The sequence below is a fragment of the Sander lucioperca genome, chromosome 3 (assembly GCF_008315115.2).
Source record: "Sander lucioperca isolate FBNREF2018 chromosome 3, SLUC_FBN_1.2, whole genome shotgun sequence".
Taxonomy (NCBI): domain Eukaryota; kingdom Metazoa; phylum Chordata; class Actinopteri; order Perciformes; family Percidae; genus Sander; species Sander lucioperca.
The window spans coordinates 36,879,325-36,898,982 of NC_050175.1; the positions used below are offsets into that span (position 1 = coordinate 36,879,325).

The following is a 19,658-nucleotide window of genomic DNA, read 5'->3' on the forward strand; positions in this document are numbered from 1 at the left end:
GAGCCGCTGTAAAATAGTAGTGCGAGAGACAACTCAGATTGGACAGATAGTCTAGCTAGCTGTCTGGATTCACCCTGCAGAGATCTGAGGAGCAGTTAACCCTAGTCCTCAGAAATCCACCACAACACAAAGAAAAGCGAAAAGACATGCATCCAGCAGAATTTCCTGCGGCACCGGAGCAATCCCGGAAGTGGAACGTCAAGGATATCATTGATATAACCAAAGGTCCAAGTATCACCCATAGGTATCACCACATGAACCCCAGTAAAAAGACTGGATTTAGTCTTGCAGTGTTGGCGTTTTCAAACAGTGAGTCAAACCTCCAGCTTGATGTGGTGAAATCGTCACTCTTCTGTCTTTGTTGCAGCCTGTAGATAAAAGTACACACAATAACATCAGTGAGGGTCTCAGTGAGGCTTCGGCTTCTGTTTGTGGAAATAACTTCACAAGAAAAATCACTGATATAGAACTGCAAGAATTTATCACCAAAATACCGCTGTGCTTTGCATGTAGTCACACCATTTCTGTTTTTACTTTTGAGAGGACTCACGACACAACGCTGAGATACAAGACGGCCAGAAACATCAAAATGTTAAAGAGAGGTTCTGCGTGGCCGGGTTAGCTCAGTTGGTAGAACAGGCGCACATATGTAGAGGTTTACTCCTCGACGCAGTGGCCACGGGTTCGACTCCGACATGTAACTGCCCAAAAGGCTCATGGGAACTCTGACGTAGAAGAATTATTATACATGTGAGCTTGTAACCCACACTCACCTTCTCAGCACCGGCCGCCATCAGAGCGTTCAGCTCCCGAGTCCAGCCGAGGGCATCCACCAGGGCTTGCACACCACCGACCACGTCACCCAGCTGCACGGCGTCATGACGACGGCGGCGCCAGGCGAACGGACCCACCAAGTCCCTGTTGATGAGCAGACGGGGAACAGAGCTGTGCACAGCTCCTGCCAGACTGGCGAAGGGCTCCACCTGCAGAGCAAAGAGTCAAACAGCAGCTTTTAAGGAGGCGCCCTTAAAAGGCGTGGTTTACCCAGATAATGTAATAACACAAATACACAGCCTGTGTATTTGTGTTATTACATTATCTGGGTCACATAACAGTGATATAACCAAAATATTTATTCTGGTATTCATTCAAAACTTTAATTTGTTTAAAAAAAAGTAAGAATTTAATTAATATTTTTGAATTTTACTGAAAGAGACAATTATATAGCTAACCACAATTAGTTATGAGACAATTAATTGCACAGCAACATTTGGAATTGTTACAGCTCGACCAACACGTTGGTTCAGCTGGAAAAACATCACATTAAAATGGGGCATGACGTGGTTTAACGCCGGTGGCGCTCACCTCCAGTGAAGTTCCCATGACGATCAGGAGATCAGCCAGAGGGAAGTCTGTGAGGTACTTGAAGAAGTGACGTGGAAGCTCCTCCCCGAAAAACACGATGTCGGGCTTTACCACGCCTTTACACGTGGGACACTTTGGGACCGTTCCTGCCATCACATCTGACTGATGAAACGTGGAAACAAGATGGAAAATGAATATTAATATTATAACAAATATATATCACCAGAGTCTAAAAGTGATATCTTACATTTGCTCATTTTATCTGGCTCTTAATGTACAATGTATAAAAATGAAGGAAAACAAGAAAATATACTGATTTGTTAAGTTGTAGACACCAAATGTTTGTGATTTGTTTTCCGACAACATGATAAACTGTATTTTAAATATTCTGGTAAATGTGTAGAGTTAGTATTTGGGTTATGAGGCTTGTAAACTTAATGGCTAAGAAATAAGGACTAGGTATGGTGACTGAGAGCTCTGTGTGTGTGTGTGTGTGTGTGTGTGTGTGTGTGTGTGTGTGTGTGTGTGTGTCTTTGTGTGTCAAACTGTGTGTTGGTGTGTGTTTGGGTTTGTGTGTCAAAAATGTGAAAGATGAATGGTATATGTAGAGGAGTAGAATGTGGATACATGGTATATGTGTATGAGTGGAAGCAGGGAGAGTGTATGGTTGGGGAGGTGTGTATGTAAAAGTATGAGTGTGAGCACGCATGAGTGTGGTTTAAGATCCTGTGGAGTAGAGGAATACTGTTACTAGCAGGAGTTGTACTCTGATTGGAGTATGAAATTACACAGTATGCTGGTATATGTATTACTTCTTGATGGAAATAATAAACATAATGATAAAAAAAAAAAAAATAGTGTTTGGGTTATGACTCACTCGTAGCTCCTCTCCCTCGTATTTCCTCAGGCAGACTGTGCAGGTGGCGGTGGCAAATGTACCGTGAGCCTCCACCAACATCTCAGGAGGAATCCCTGCCACTTGGTACACAAGTAAACAAGCACGATGGCTTACAATGACTCAACGATGTGTAGTGATTTGTAGAAGCAAAGATATGAATACATACGTCTTTCCAGGCCGTCGATGTTCTGCGTGTACATCCTGAGGAGCTGACTCTTCTCGTGAAGCAGCCGTACAAAGTAGTGCGTCAGGTTGGGCTGATAATTCCCCGGATACAGCTCTTTGGCCAGGGCGAAGAAGGGATTTGGGTTTTGATGGAAAAAGCTGATCTCGAATATCGCCTCGGCGTACGGCAGGTCGTACTGCTGCAGGTTGTCATAGAGACCGCTGCCTGGAGACCTGACAGGGAATAATCTACTGAATACACCTGATAGTTACAGGTTTACAGAAATACTAGAATACATATCTAGTAGGGGATGGATTCACATATGTATCGTGACATTTTTTGCGACGGATTTAAAAATTCTTTACCCCAGAATCAATATTTTTTATATTTTTTTTTTACCAATGATTCACCTAAATATTTTTTCGCTTATGCGGTTCCGCCGACAGCGACTACATCATATCCGTTAGCAAAACAGACCGAAAGCAGAAAATCTATATTATGTTCTTCTTGACAAATTAAATAAATGTCAGACTGGCTGACTGACATGTGATGTGTATTATTTTTAGAAAACGATTAGGTTTTTAGAAATGTCTCATGATATATTGTCTCTAGGAGTTTATTATTCAACTTTTGTTTAAGTTAAAGAAGAAAAAGAAAAAAATCGCAATACTCAGTACTATCGAATCGCAGTACTTCTAGAATGGCAATAAATGAAAATCGCAATACAAATCGAATCTGCACCCATGTATATTGTTTATTAAGGATCCCCATTAGTCATCACTGTCGAGAAAACTATTCTTCCTGAGGTCCAACACAATTATTATAAAGCACCATACATATTGTTATATCAGAATAATGGAGACATCCGGAATTTTATAAAGCAAAAAGCCATGTATCGTGAAAGAATCAAACCGGTACAAAAGCATACCATTCCAGCACTAATATCTAACCTCTTTTACCTGAAATCTGGGATGCCACTAGGCGTGCTGATCCCAGCTCCGGCCATCACCACCACCCTCTTGTACCGCTGCTCTCTGATGCTCTTGGCGATGTCCTCCAGGGTCTGCTGCTCCTCGGCTGCACCGCCGCCACCACGGGAGAAAAACCCTTGAGTGCCATTCCACCGGGGAGAGTTTGTTTGTCTGCGAAGAAGAAAAACAAAGATGTAGAGCTGCAACAATTAATCCGTTAGTTGTCAACTATTAAATTAATCGCCAACTATTTTGATAACCGATTAATCAGTTTTGTTTTCACTGGACAGGAAGGGGATAAAAAAACTGTCACCTGAAAAACAACTAAAGCTGTCAGCTAAATGTGGAGTAAAATGTACAATATTTACCTCTAAGATGTACAGGAGTACAAGTAGATAGATAGATAGATAGATAGATAGATAGATAGATATAGTCTTTACTGTCCCATAGGGACAATCATTTCCACATATCTTCTTTCCATAGCACAACACCACATATAGAACACATACAACATGTAACACATACAAAACACATCACATTAAGACACCCACATAGACATATCAAATGTGAAAACTGCAAAGCAACTGAGGTGGTGGTGGCAGTATTATAGTTTGTATAAGTGTAACGTTACAACAAATAAAAGTATGGTACTTGAGTGAGTGAGTGAGTGAGTGAGTGAGTGAGTGAGTGAGTGTAATACCTGCACAGGGCTGCAGCTTTACCTGAACACAAACTCCTTTGACCTATAAAAAAAAGACAAAGCATGAGTCACAATTATCAATCATATAACACAGTTCATCATGTGGTTGTCTGTGTACTAACCGTATGCAGAGAGCGTCCTGCTTGTGCTCGAGCACAGACACAAACAACAAAGTCTGACAGGTGACATTAATGTGGAGCTCGCTAAATAAGCCATAACACAGCTGCAACTAAACTACTCCTACTCCTACTGACTGAAGCAGACACCTAAACAGGGACACGCGCTGTTAACACATTTTATCCACCTAAAATCAGATAAAATTTAATATAATGACTAGCTGTCTGCTGAGATGTTTGTTGTCGTCCTTTGACCTCCATATAACGCGATGGGATAAAATAACCATAAGCGACTATTTTTTTCCCCCCGAGGATAGCGAAGGCATGTCGCCGCTCTTCTGCCTTACTCAGCCTCTGATAGGATTACCCTGACATTCTTACCATAACCCTAACCAATCACACGTCTTTGCCTAAACCAAATCAACCCAGTCAGCGAGTGATAGCCAATCAGAGGGATAGTAGGGCGGGTCATGCCTTTGTCATCCTACATTACAAAACCGTAATGTACGATATATATATAGCCTAGCTAACTTTAGCTAACGCACACAAAACAGCTCGATGGTCAGTTACTAAGCTCGGTTACCTAGTATTTTGTTGTATTAACCGACGTTTAATAATGAAAAACAACACTAAACAAACAAAAAATGTGTAAATCGGTCTGGAAATCAACTTTATCAAAAAGAAGAGGGGTATATCCCTTTTACCGTAAAAACCATAGAAACGCCTCCTCCCTTTCCCATCATCCTTTGCGCCCAGCAGCAGACTCACAACACGGCAGGCTACTTGACGTTAGCTGAAGATTCAGCAACACTCATCAGCCCCCGAATACACATTTAACTTTTAAATTTAACAGTTTTGTTGCCACAATGAGAGATGTTAGCGGGTTCCTCAAACAGCAGCAGAGCACCAGCTCCACGCCGGAGATGGCGACGGAGTGGCACACTTTGGAGGATTTGTACAACAAAAGGTACAAAAAAAGTCAGCTAGCTAAATGCTCTGCTAACGCTAGGCTAGCTAACGTTAGCTCGCTCATTCATTGGAAACGCACGCTGAGTCATGCACGGAGCTAGCTAGCGTTAGCTGAGGTTCGGCTAATGTTAGCCGCAAGTTTCTTCTTGTAGATCAGAACGGAGATGTTGCTTTTAAAAGTAATTTCTTTTTATAAATTTAAATCAATAACGTATATATAAGTTAATGGTTTGTAGCTTTCAACATAACACCATTAATGTTGGCCAGTGGAAGACAAGTTGTTCTTAGCTGTTTGCTAACGTTGATGCTATAGACGGGTCCTTAGTCACTGCACCATAAGAATATAATACGTTTAATATTCAATTCAATTTTATTTATAGTATCAAATCATAACCATATAATGCCGTTTTGTAAGAACACATCACCATGGAGGCAGAACTGAATGACCCTTAAAATAGTCGTTTACTCTGTAAAATACAGATGTCATCATTAGCTAGTAGAGGTGTGCAAAAGAATCGATTCATATTCGATTCGCGATTCAAGACAAACGATTCTTGATTAAAAAAAAACGATTCACAGTATGTAAATGTTAGTTTTCCCATGTGATTGCAGTAGACATGAAATTAAAAAAATCGGTAGAGCTTGAATTGCGATACGAATGTGAATCAATTTTTTTTGCACACCCCTAGTAATTATCTTCACTTGAGTTTCTGCACGCAAAAGTCGCCGGACGCCACAATCAAGCAAAAAAAAAAAACAGCTGGCTAAACTGTTTAAAAATAGCGGGTTTGTTCAGGACACCCCCGTCTGTCGCTTTCACGTCACCTTTTCGGCTCGCCTCAGCTCGCTGGGAACCTCGACTGAGGAGGTACTAAAAAAAGTACCTGTTAGCAGGTACCAGGTACTTTTTTTCGTAATGGAAAACCAAAAAAGGCGAGTCGAGCAGGTACCATGTAATGGAAAAGCGGCATTAGCTTTGTAGCAACTCATTTGGCGATGGCTTGAATGTAACAGACGTTCATTAAAGTGCTCATATTATGCTTTTTGGCTTTTTCCCTTTCCACTTTACTTTTTTGTGTTATATATCTTTTTTGTGCACGTTATAGGTTTAATTCAATTCAATTCAATTTTATTTATAGTATCAAATCATAACAAGAGTTATCTCGAGACACTTTACAGATAGAGTAGGTCTAGACCAAACTCTGTACTTTACGAAGCCCCAACTATTACAGTGGTTGCCTCAAGAGCAAGCATTAGCAGTAGCTATTGCGACAGTGGCAAGGAAAAACTCCCTTTTTTTGTTAGGAAGAAACCTCGGACAGACCCAGACTCTTGGTAGGCGGTGTCTGACGGCACCAGTTGGGGGAGTGGTGAATGGTGGCAATAATAGTCATAATAAAGATAGTGAAGCAGTGATCACAATGGTAGTCATAGTAGTTCATGTCATAGTAGGGCACAGCAGGGCGTTACGGGGTGTAGTGTGGCACAGCAGCCTGGGTGGACGCGGTTGGACGCGGCAGGACACAGTCGGACACTGCGGGGAAACGCAGAGCGTAGCAGGGTGTAGTAAGTCCATAGCGTCAGCTGCACCCAGGACCCCGGTGTAGGTGCCACCCAATTCCAAGGCGATGTTCTGGGTGAAGAAGAAGCAAAGGGACTCCGGGGAGAAAACTCCCCAGAGCTAGGTTAGTAACAGGCATTTCTGGGACTAAGATGCACACAAAAGGAGACAAGTGAAAAGAGAGAAGAGGGAGCGGCTCATTGTGTCCTTGGAAGGAGCTTCCCACAGCAGTCTAGAGTTATAATAGCATAACTAAGAGAGGCAGGCTAAAGAGAGGGGCCCTGGACCGGGCTCGTACTCTCCCCTGCCGGAACGGGCTGTACTTCCTGCCTCCCTCTACTCTACTATGCTGCAACTCCTCACTCCCTAACTATAAGCTTTATCAAAGATGATGGTTTTCAGTTTATTCTTAAATGTGGCGACGGTGTCAGCCCCCCGAACCCAAGTTGGGAGCTGGTTCCACAGGAGAGGAGCCTGGTAGCTGAAGGCTCTGGCTCCGATTCTACTTTTAGAGACTCTAGGAACCACAAGTAGCTCTGAGTTCTGGGAGCGCAGTGCTCTAGTGGGACAATAAGGTACTAAAAGCTCTTCTATGTATGATGGTGCTTGACCATTTAGTGCTTTGTAGGTCAGGAGAAGGATTTTAAATTCAATCCCGGATTTTACAGGAAGCCAATGCAGAGAAGCTAATACAGGAGAAATATGATCTCTTTTGTTAGTTCTTGTCAGAACACGTGCTGCAGCATTCTGGATCAGCTGGAGGGTCTTGAGGGACTTATTTGAGCAGCCTGATAGTAAAGAATTACAGTAGTCCAGCCGGGAAGTTACGAATGCATGGACTAGTTTTTCAGCATCGTTTTGAGACAGGATGTTCCTGATTTTGGCAATGTTACGAAGATGGAAAAAGGCTGTTCTTGAGGTTTGTTTTAAGTGGGCGTTAAAGGATAGATCCTGGTCAAAAATGACTCCTAGATTTCTGACAGTAGTGCTGGAGGCCAGGGCAATACCATCTAGGGTAGCTATATATTTAGATAATGAAGTTCGGTGGTGCTTGGGTCCCAGCACAATAACTTCCGTTTTGTTTGAGTTCAACATCAGAAAATTGTGGGTCATCCAGGATTTTATATCTTTAATGCACGCTTGAAGTTTAGCTAACTGACCGCTTTCGTCTGGCTTGATTGACAGATATAATTGGGTGTCGTCTGCGTAACAGTGAAAGTTAATTGAGTGTTTCCTAATAATATTGCCTAGAGGAAGCATATATAAAGAGAATAGAATTGGTCCAAGCACTGAGCCTTGAGGAACGCCATGGCTAACTTTAGCGTATTTGGATGGTTTATCGTTAATATTAACAAATTGGGATCGCTCAGAAAAATAGGACTTAAACCAGCTTAGTGCGATTCCTTTAATGCCAACTAAATGTTCCAGTCTCTGTAAGAGGATGGTATGGTCAATAGTGTCGAATGCAGCACTAAGATCTAATAAGACAAGTACGGAGACAAGTCCTTTGTCAGCAGCAGTTAGAAGGTCGTTAGTGATTTTCACCAGTGCCGTCTCTGTGCTATGATGCATTCTAAATCCTGACTGAAAGTCTTCAAATAGACTATTTCTATGCAGAAAGTCACACAATTGATTAGCGACTACCTTCTCAAGGATTTTGGAGAGAAACGGGAGGTTAGATATAGGTCTATAGTTGGCTAAGACCTCAGGGTCGAGGGTGGGTTTTTTCAGAATAGGTTTTATCACAGCTACTTTAAAAGACTGCGGTACGTGACCCGTTAATAAGGACATATTGATCGTATCTAGTAATGTGGTGTTGACCACGGGTAGTGCTTCTTTAAGTAGCTTCGTTGGAATGGGGTCTAAGAGACAGGTAGTTGGCTTAGCTGAAGAGACCCTTAACATTAATTGTTGGAGGTCTAAAGGATAAAAGCCGTCTAAATAAGTATACAAAGTGAAAAAGCCCAAAGTCCACCCCAAAGGGACTTACCATCTCCAACAGAAAACACTGTTCACAAACTGCTCCAAACAGCTCTATTGTAGTCCAGCCTTTACTTACGTGACCAATGTTACATGTTATACTGCTCGCTGCTAGTGTGGCACACCCTCATACTCTGCTTCTGACTGGCTAGTAGTCCTTACCTAGCTACTGTCAGGGCACGCCCTCATACTCTGCTTCTGACTGGCTAGTAGTCCTTACCTAGCTACTGTCAGGGCACACCCTCATACTCTGCTTCTGACTGGCTAGTAGTCCTTACCTAGGTACTGTCAGGGCACCCTCTCATATTCTGCTTCTGACTGGCTAGTAGTCCTTACCTAGGTACTGTCAGGGCACACCCTCATACTCTGCTTCTGACTGGCTAGTAGTCCTTACCTAGGTACTGTCAGGGCACCCTCTCATATTCTGCTTCTGACTGGCTAGTAGTCCTTACTAGGGCTGCAACAACAAATCGATACAATTTGATTATTAAAAAAGTTGTCAACGAATTTCATTATCGATTCGTTGTGTCGTGCAACTATTACGCCACTCAGTCGCAGAGATAAAAAAAATTGAGTCGAGTGCGGAGCAGCACAGCGCAAAAGAAAAGAAAAAAAGAGCAGAGCGGGGGTAGAGGAAATACGGAGAGAGACCGGAGAGACCCGTAACGTTGTTCTGAAACACATGGCGAGGCAGAGAAATCGGTACGACCTAAGTCATCCAAGGTGTGGGAGCATTTCACACTAAATAAATAAATCAAAAACGTGTTAATTGCAAGATAAGCAAAAGCGACGTGGCATGGCACGGTCACCACGGTGATGATTCAGCACCTAAAACGTAAACACGTTGGAGTCCTTGATGAGGAGGAAGGGAGTTCAACAGCAGGGTAAAGTCACTACAGAATCCTACTTTTGTTCCGTTTTGAAGTGAGGAACGTAACGTCCCTCTTCTGGTGCTGGTGTGGTGTTTACTCGTATCCAGCTGACTAGCATGACAAGCTAGCGTTATCTCATTAATAACAGTAGTAAAGCAGGACTAAAGACACGTTTTTATTCACTCGCCTTTTGTGGCCCATTCATTTTTCAATCTGTTATCATGTATATATTCTGTGCTTTGTCCCATATCAGTTATTGTTGACAAATATATGTGTGTGTTGTACTTTTTAATTTCATTTTAAAGTTCTTTTATAGCACTTGGTCATCTTAAGCTGTGTTTAAATGTGGTGTACAAATGAACTTAACTCGCACTTACTACAATGATGGTAATAATTTAATGAATAAGCTGTGTGTGTGTGTGTGTGTGTGTGTGTGTGTGTGTGTGTGTGGTCGGTCTGTATCTCTTTGGGTTACTTACCTTTACACAACTATTAACTAAAACAACAAGTATGTATTGAGTTGATGTTAATTAATGCTTTTGTTTTTTTTTATCCGATTCATCGATTAATCGAAAAAATAATCGACAGATTAATTGATTATTAAAATAATCATTAGTTGCATCCCTAGTCCTTACCTAGCTACTGAGCATGTGCGACTCCCAACAAAGATGGAACAGAAGTGAGAGGTCTCACTCTGTAGCTAAAACAGAGAGCTCAACACACAGGGTGAAAAGAGGAGCTGCAGCAATGTGCAGTACAACAACAATATGTTTTCTGAAAATTAAACCATGTAAACCTATTCAGGTACAACCTCTACTATGAACCTGAAATGAGCATAATATGAGCACTTTAATATCAAAGTTACACACTAGAGCTTGAACACTGCCATCAGTCGGTGACTGGCCCCGGCTCGGTCCTCGTCACAAAAAGACACTTGCCACCGAGCCTAGCGACTTTTCTGGGGGAAACCCCGCATGTTGGGACATTTGTCTATCTTTATGTGTTCACTAACTGTTTTTTTATTTGGCAGATTGTGGCATCAGTTGACTCTCAGGCTGACAGACTTTGTGAAAGATCCTTGCTTCAAAACAGGAGATGGCCTCATACAGGTAACGGCACAGTCACACGTTTTATGCTGTACTTGTACAACAACGTACCAGCGAGGATGCACATATTTGAAAAAGTTTCCTAGCATGTAATATTCATATATTGACTGTAAGGGGGCATTTATAAATAATGACTGCATCAAAGTTTCTTTGGATATTGATTACATATTATGTTTTGAAGCAAAGAACTGTGTTCCACTGGTTTGCATTACATTAGACCAAATAGTTTTATGTGTCGACTTTAATAACTAATTTAGTTTGTTTTGCTCAGAATCTTCAATTTGGACAACATACATTTAAATGCCTACATGTGATCATCTCTGTACAAGTTTGATAAATTGATAAACACTGATATTGAATTATTGCCAAGCCCTACATTTCTCCATCTAGTGCTGCTGTGATTGTTTTTTGTTTATTATTTATGTTCATAAACGTGCCATTCGCTGCTGTGTTTTGTTGTGTTTGAAATAAAAAAAAATCAGTAACGTCGCAACTGGAAGCCTCACCACTGGTTATAAGGGATTAAAATAAAATCTGTACCAACATTTACATACCAGACATTTACATAAACGTTGAACTTTACACGCTTTGCTCAATTATTCGTAATTAGGATCTTCAACTGTAAATAATGTCAAAATCCAAATACTGTTCATGGCCACTAGGGCTGCACAAAATATCGTATATTTGCCTCATGTCGTGCAGCCCTATTGGCCGCTGTAACAAGATAAACGAATATTTTGATGTTTTTTTTTGTGCTCTGACGGCTCTTTTTTTTTTCTTTCTTCTTAAAGCTCTATGACAATTTCCTCAGTGACTTCGAACACCGGTGAGATCAAAGTTCCTCAAACGCTCCGTCCGCCAGTTCAGTATTTCCTCCTTCTTTCGATGCTTATTTTATTAATTTTTTTCTCCCTCGTCAGAATCAACCCATTATCCCTCATGGAGATTATACTGTATGTTGCCAGACAGATGAAAGGTAAGGACAATATGATGCAGCAGGAAATATTTCTCAGCAGAATGCACTTATCTTTTTTTAGTATTTATAAAAATGTTTTTTTCCCAGATCCTAAAGATGCCATCACTTTTCTTGAGAAGACCAAGGAAAAGGTAAGACACCTAACCAAAGCTAATGCAGGCCAACACCACAGTAATAACTTGCAATAAAATGTATATTTTTATGAATATTAGAACAAGTTTTTATTTCAACTGTTTTAAGGAAGTGTTGATTTAAAGTGCTCATATCATGCTTTTTGGCTTTTTCCCCTTTTCCTTTATTGTGTTATATATCTTTTTGTGCACATTATAGGTTTACAAAGTGAAAAAGCCCAAAGTCCACCCCAAAGGGACTTACCATCTCCAACAGAAAACACTGTTCACAAACTGCTCCAAACAGCTCTATTGTAGTCCAGCCTTTACTTCAGAGACAAACGTGGTCACTTTGGAACACACGTTATAATGCTCACCTAGCTGCTAGCATGGTACGCCCTCATACTCTGCTTCTGACTGGCTAGTAGTCCTTACCTAGCTACTGTCAGGGCACACCCTCATACTCTGCTTCTGACTAGCTAGTAGTCCTTACCTAGCTACTGAGCATGTGCGACTCCCAACAAAGATGGAACAGAAGTGAGAGGTCTCACTCTGTAGCTAAAACAGAGAGCTCAACACACAGGGTGAAAAGAGGAGCTGCAGCAATGTGCAGTACAACAAAAATATGGTGTTTTCTGAAAATTAAGAAGGCCGTAGTCACTGGTGATGTTGTGTTTTACTGAGAGATGTTTTGTCATAGTAGTTCATATAACAGAAACCACTCTCTGTATATCACAAACAAGTTATACAGCATCACAAACTGCATCCTCCAAAATGATCATAAAGTTGCATCAACACAAACTGAACATTATAACCTTCATGAAGGAGGATTTATTGCAGGACTGTTGTATTAAACTGCATCAGTTTTTAGGTACGTGTACCCAATCGTAAACTGGCAACTAAGTGTAAATGATGGAATTTTATGAACTGGAATTTTTGAGCAAACCTTGTCTCTGTCTGGTTCAGGTGAAAAGCAGCGACGAAGCCGTCATTCTCTGCAAGACTTCCATCGGCAGACTTAAACTGGAGATCAGCGATCTTCCCGCCACAAAGGTAAACGCTCCTGAACTCTCAGCTCTCTCCCTTCCCTCCAAAAAGGGCCTCACGCCTCGTTCAGATATACCACGTTGTTGCAGATTTGGAACGTCACGCTGCTGGTGGCATTCACGCGTAAATGTGTCGGTAACACCAACAGCTGTTAAACGAAACGGAAGCGCTGAGTTTAGGTATCTGTAGAGAAACGGTTGGATTGATGCATCCCTGAAGTGGTGTCTCCGACCCTGTGGAACGCCCTTCCTCCTGTCTCACGTTCTGCAGTCTCTGTTGATGCTGTTTAAAAAGCAGCTGAAGACTCGCTTGTTTCAAACTTGCTTTTGTCTCATGTTTGTAACTTTGGGGTTTTTAAAGGTGCTCTAAGCGATGTCACGCGTTTTTTAGGCTACAACATATTTTGTCACATACAGCAAACATCTCCTGACTATCCGCTAGCTGCCTGTCCCCTGAACACACGGTAAAAAAACATCTCCTCACTATCCGCTAGTTGTCTGTCCCCTGAACACACTGTAAAAAAACATCTCCTCACTATCTGCTAGTTGTCTGTCCCCTGAACACACTGTAAAAAAACATCTCCTCACTATCTGCTAGTTGTCTGTCCCCTGAACACACTGTAAAAAAACATCTCCTCACTATCTGCTAGCTGCCTGCCCCCTGAACACACTGTAAAAAAACGCGGTCTCTGTAGACAGCCCAGGCTCCACAAACACAAACAAAAACAAACTTGCCAACCTGCACCACCAAACATAACAAACAGTCTTCCAGCCAATAACCGACAAGAAGGATTTGGGGGTGGGGGTTGGGGGGGTTAGTGCGCGGAAGGGAGGAGGGGGGGGGGCGAGCTAACCTCTGTTTTGTTGGACAATATTTCGAACGTCAACAAGAAGTAACGTCACCCAACATCACTTAGAGCACCTTTTAAGTCTTTTAATTTTTTATTCCATTAGTATAATTTTACTATTTGGGTCTTATTTTAAAAATGTATCATGTGAAGCACTTTGTCTGTAAAAGGTGCTATATCAAATAAACTTATTGTTATATTATTATTATTATTATTATTATTGTTAAGATAATTGCTAATATAAACTGTCCTAGAATCTATAGTACTACTGACCTGCCAGATAATGGTATTTTACGTAGCCTGACCTATTCTGGAAGCAAAAAGTGTAGCTAAATGATGTTATGACTCTGACATATACGCCTGTAAAGATGAGTGAAAACAGGCAAAAGTTTTTAAAGTAGAAGAAACATGATCCACGATAACCAGAGATTCTCCTTTTGTCACTTGCAGAAAATCATTGAAGACGTCGAGGAAATGTTGAATAACTTGCCCGGCGTGACGTCGGTCCACGGCCGGTTTTACGACCTCTCCAGCAAATATTACCGCATCATCGGGAACCACGCATCCTACTACAAGGACGCTCTGCGCTACCTCGGCTGTGTGGAGATTACAGACCTTCCAGGTGAGCAAAGACGAGCACTCGGGAGGGGCCCATAGAAAAAGGCATAAACCTCTAAGTATATGTGCGCCTGCTCTACCCACTGAGCAAACCCGGCCACGGCCAAGAACGTTTTTGACCTTTTTTCCTCCAACGTTTTTGTTTTACTTTTTTTTTTTTTTCTTTCGATGCTTTTTGTGTGTTTTTTTTAACGTATTGTTTTAAGCATTTTTTACGTTTTTTATTCTTTTTCATTTATTACAAGTTTTTTCTTTTTCTCAGAAAGAAAAAAAAAAAAGTATTACGTGCAAGTATAAATAATTTATAGGGGACAATGGGCAAGTATAAGTCTTTTGTTTTTTTTTCAGTCGCCCTACCGGACAATGAAAAAGAGCTTTAACGTTGAACCGTGATGTTGTCGTTACTCCACAGAGACGGAGAAGCAGGAACGGGCGTTCACACTGGGACTGGCTGGACTCTTAGGAGAAGGAGTTTACAACTTTGGAGAGCTGGTGGGTTTAACAGTTGCACGTTGGATGCATGTGGTTTATCGATGCCGGCCGGTCTTTTCAATGAAGCTTGTTGACGTCTGCCGTCGTGTCTTTGCAGCTGATGCATCCTGTGCTGGAGACCCTGAGGAACACAGACAAACAGTGGCTCATCGATACACTATACGCCTTCAATGGAGGCAATGTGGAGAAATTCCAGGGCTTCAAGACAGCCTGGGGCCAACAGGTGAACGACCCTTATATAACCGCTCAACATAGGCTACGTCTACACTGCTCCCGTTTCCTTTTTTAAGCTGTGCTCTGAGACAAAAACGATCTCCGTCTACACGAGAGTTTTAGCTCCAGTAGCAGAACTAATCTCCACTATATTAACGCGTCTGACAACACGTATCGCATGACCTTTCACACACACTGGGCATGTGCGTGTCGGTGTAAACAGGAAGCAGGTTGTCTGACGTTACTCTGCGGTTGAAAATCACGGGTGTATAAGTTGAAAATGCTTCGAAGAAAGGGATGTAAAGGTATGTTGTTGGGTTGAGATCTTGTGATTTTTTTTTTTTTTGTCTTCATTTGTTTTTTACACAAATTAATTTAGCTTTCTTTTAGCCTGCTTTAGCTCCGTTACTGGATATGTATTGCATGAGGAGCTCTGATTCCTTTTCAATCAGAACACAAGAGAAAATTAGAGTTTACTTGCAAAACGTAATGAGCCAAATAATTGTTTTTCTCGATTATTCTGTTTTGTGATCATTGGGTGTCGAAATCATAAGCACGATTAAATTGATTAATTGCACTGCCCTACTTTTGTACCTCTGTGGAGGAACTCGGTTTTACAGATCTGTTGATTAAATCAACGACCCCGACAAAATAGATTTGTCTGTCGTGTTTTTGACTAAGAATATCTTTACCCAAGGACGGCCCTAGACGATTACACCTTTAAACCTCTACAGCAATACAGCACTGCCCTTAATGATAAACAGAGAAACAAGATGTTAAAAATCTATTTTCTCTTCACGTGTGTGCCCGACACAGTTCAGTGATACTCGGCGATGGAATGTAACTAAGTACATTTACTCTTAAGTCCAAATGTTGAGGTACTTGTACTTTACTTGAGTTTTTTCTTTTCATGCCACTTTCTACTTCTACTCCGCTACATTTCAGAGAGAAATATTGTACTTTTTACTCCACTACATTCATCTGACAGCTTTAGTTACTAGTTACTTTACACGTTAAGGTCATTGCTCACAAAACACATGTAGTTTATAAAATCTGACGTTTCATTATAAAGTAAACTAGCCAACAATATAACGGCCTACAAGTCCAGCTGAGATGATTAGACCATTAAACACACAACTGGTTGGATCGTTTCCAGTTTCCTAAATATGAGGATTTTTCTGCATTGAGTACTTTTACTTTTAATACTTTAAATACATTTACCTGATAATTACATACTTTTACTGAAGTAACATTTTCACTGCAGGACTTTGACTTGTAACAGAGTACTTCTACAGTGTGGTATTAGTACTTTTACTGTAGTAAAGGATCTGAATAATACTTCCACCGCTGGTGATAGCTGAGTTTAAACCTCGGTAACAGAGAGGATGTGTTACGTAACCTTTTGATCAGAGCTGTTGCCGTGCCAACAGACATCTGGAACCGGGTCACAGGATTTTACGCTTGAACATCATCGCTGATATTTGGCAACTGTCTGATTTCTTTATTTTTCTCTCTCTTGGTTGTAGCCTGACCTCGCAACAAATGAAGCCAAACTGATGCAGAAGATCCAGCTGCTCTGCGTGATGGAGGTGAGGACCCCACCTTCTTCAGTCAATTAGTTGTTTTTTATTCCTTTTCATGCTGAATGACTCATTTCCAAGAAACTGATGAGCACATTTCTGATAAACACAAGATTTAAAGTGGTGCTTTTGCATGATTCTTTGTGGAGAAACTCAGTTTTACAGATGGTCAATGGACTGCATGGATATTGCGCTTCTCTTGTCTTAAAGGAACACGCCGACTTATTGGGACTTTAGCTTATTCCCCGTATCCCCCAGAGTTAGATAGGTCCATACATACCCTTCTCATCTCCGTGTGTGTTGTAACTCTGTCTGACGCACCCACTGCTAGCCTAGCTTAGCACAGATCCTGGAGGTAACCGGCTCCATCTAGCCTACTGCTCCAGTGACAAAATAACATGTTCCTATTTCCATGTTGTGATTTGTATAATCACAGCGTGTACAAATAACAAGGTCACATGAGACACAGCCATCTTCTAACCGTATACAAACTGGAACTATATTCTCAGAAGACGAAGCACTGCTACTTCTGCTACTTGGGCGGAGTGATTAGCGCAACACCTGAAAAGCACCGTTGTTACTCTCTGCTCCTCACCACGGGGCTTCAGGTGCTGCAAAGCATATCACTCCGCCCAAGTAGCAGAAGTAGCAGTGCTTCGTCTTCTGAGAATATAGTTCCCAGTATGTATACGGTTAGAAGATGGCTGTGTCTCATGTGACCTTGTTATTTGTACACGCTGTGACTATACAAATCACAACATGTAAATAGGAACATGTTGGTGTTATGTTGTCACTTATTGGGAGCAGTAGGCTAGATGGAGCCGGTTACCTACCTGTGCTAAGCTAGGCTAGCGGTGGGGGGCGTCAGACAGAGTTACAACACGCACTGAGATGAGAAGGGTATGTATGGACTTATCTAACTCTGGGGGATACGCTGAATAAGACAAAGTCCCAATAAGTCGGGGTGTCTTTAAGGCAACTCGAAGCGCACAGCTCTGTCGATTTAAATCAGCTAATTGATTAGTCCACTAAGTCATTAAAGTGTAAGTCGACTAAGAATTTCTTTAAACAAGGACAGCCCTCAGCTTGTTTATATCTTGCAGCACCACTTTATGGTCTGACCGAGGAATAACGACTTCTTCAAACACTCAAACAAATGTATTTTTTGTTCAAAATGAGTGTGACGTTGATCATTTTCTCCCACTTTGTGTGTGACCGAGATGATGTCACCCTGAAGGTTTACAAACTTGAATATTAAATCACTTAACGTGTCTATTTTCTCTTCCAGATGACTTTCACTCGTCCTGCAAACAACCGACAGCTCACCTTCACCGAGATCGCTAAGAGTGCCAAAATCCCCGTTAACGAGGTCAGTTGGATGACGAGCACATTTAATCAGCCCGCCAATGAAAACCCTTTTAGCACGATCGCCTTGGATTACCGAACCGTGTCTCCATTTTAACTTGGTCTTTTAACTAGGGGCGTCGAAATGAATGATCGCGTCGATGCGGGCGTGGACGATTCCGCATCGATGCAACGACAGACCATTACCGATCGTTGTCGTGTAGGGCTGTTGGAACGAATTCCAAAAGTCCAATATAATTCGAAAATAAAAAAAATCAATACTATTCGAATCGTACTTTTGACATTTGTTTTGAACATGAGAGCGGGTTGATTTGTGAGGACTGATGGAGCGTGTGCTGCAGGTGGAGCTGCTGGTGATGAAGGCTCTGTCCGTGGGGCTGATCAAAGGTAACATTGATGAGGTGGACCAGAAGGTGCAGATGACCTGGGTGCAGCCCAGAGTGCTGGACCTGCAGCAGGTGAGGCCTCATTCATTCATCCATTCATATATATCTATAGCGTGTGTGTGTGTGTGTGTGTGTGTGTGTGTGTGTGTGTATTAAAAAAATATATATATACATAGATATACTGTATGTATAGATCTATATAGTGTATATCTATCTCTCTCTCTCTCTATCTCTCTCTTTCTATCTATCTCTCTTTCTATCTATCTCTCTCTCTCTCTCTATCTATCTATCTCTCTCTTTCTATCTATCTCTCTCTTTCTATCTCTCTCTCTTTCTATCTCTCTCTCTTTCTATCTCTATCTCTCTCTCTTTCTATCTCTATCTCTCTCTCTTTCTATCTCTCTCTCTTTCTATCTCTCTCTCTTTCTATCTCTCTCTCTTTCTATCTCTCTCTTTCTATCTATCTCTCTTTCTATCTATCTCTCTTTCTATCTATCTCTCTTTCTATCTATCTCTCTTTCTATCTCTCTCTCTTTCTATCTATCTCTCTTTCTATCTCTCTCTTTCTATCTCTCTCTTTCTATCTATCTCTCTTTCTATCTGTCTCTCTTTCTATCTATCTCTCTTTCTATCTATCTATCTTTCTATCTCTCTATCTTTCTATCTCTCTATCTATCTCTCTATCTATCTATCTATCTATCTATCTCTCTATCTATCTCTCTATCTCTCTATCTATCTCTCTATCTATCTCTCTATCTATCTCTCTATCTCTATCTCTATCTCTATCTCTCTCTCTCTCTCTCTCTCTCTCTCTCTCTCTCTCTCTCTCTCTCTCTCTCTCTCTCAGCTGCTCACATTGTTCGCCTTGTTCGCCTTCTTCTAAAATATTACTCCATTATTTCTGAGAGAAGTGTCAAAGAGTTTCACTCGAATATTCTGTTCGATAAACAAGCGAGCGCTTCGACCGTGAGATTTTCTTTTACGTTTGGTGCGCCTGACAAAGTGCAGCGTCGACGCAACGTGTTGTTTTCTGTTTCAGATCAAAGGTATGAAGGAGCGTCTGGACTTCTGGTGTGGAGACGTTAAGAACATGGCCATGCTGGTGGAGCAACAAGCCCACGACATCCTCACCTAGTCCGCAGAGGGAAACCTCTTCACAACCATTTCTCTTTTTGTATTGTTTTTCTTTCTATCGGATGTTCATTTGTCACTGTTTATCACCAACCTGTAAAAATACGTACAGCTGGTTGTAACATTATTATCCTCCTCATCTGAAAATATTGTCTAAAACATGAATAAAAAAAAAGACTCCAAAAAAGT

The 19,658-nt window shown here is 41.4% G+C and overlaps 2 protein-coding genes across 3 annotated transcripts; one reads left to right on the forward strand and one right to left on the reverse strand.

The window, feature by feature from the left end:
• Window positions 1-142: 142 nt before the first annotated feature.
• On the reverse strand, window positions 143-4,655 carry sirt3 (sirtuin 3). Of its 2 annotated transcripts, none has more exons than XM_031323696.2 (8): window positions 4,220-4,655; window positions 4,101-4,146; window positions 3,389-3,571; window positions 2,430-2,662; window positions 2,243-2,343; window positions 1,366-1,527; window positions 774-983; window positions 143-368 (listed from the first exon to the last, which is right to left on the reverse strand). In XM_031323696.2, exons 1-8 carry the CDS (start codon window positions 4,314-4,316, stop codon window positions 345-347), a joined length of 1,056 nt encoding a protein of 351 aa, XP_031179556.1. In that variant the 5' UTR covers window positions 4,317-4,655; the 3' UTR covers window positions 143-344. The 2 variants fall into 2 exon arrangements, with proteins under 2 accessions (XP_031179556.1, XP_031179557.1); XM_031323697.2 differs by having other exon boundaries at window positions 4,101-4,143; window positions 4,223-4,650.
• A 259-nt stretch (window positions 4,656-4,914) lies between these two features.
• On the forward strand, window positions 4,915-19,658 carry psmd13 (proteasome 26S subunit, non-ATPase 13). Its single transcript, XM_031323695.2, has 13 exons — window positions 4,915-5,183; window positions 10,629-10,707; window positions 11,496-11,530; window positions 11,625-11,680; window positions 11,768-11,811; window positions 12,757-12,843; window positions 14,135-14,306; window positions 14,715-14,794; window positions 14,892-15,017; window positions 16,534-16,596; window positions 17,876-17,956; window positions 18,294-18,410; window positions 19,378-19,658. Exons 1-13 carry the CDS (start codon window positions 5,083-5,085, stop codon window positions 19,471-19,473), a joined length of 1,137 nt encoding a protein of 378 aa, XP_031179555.1. The 5' UTR covers window positions 4,915-5,082; the 3' UTR covers window positions 19,474-19,658.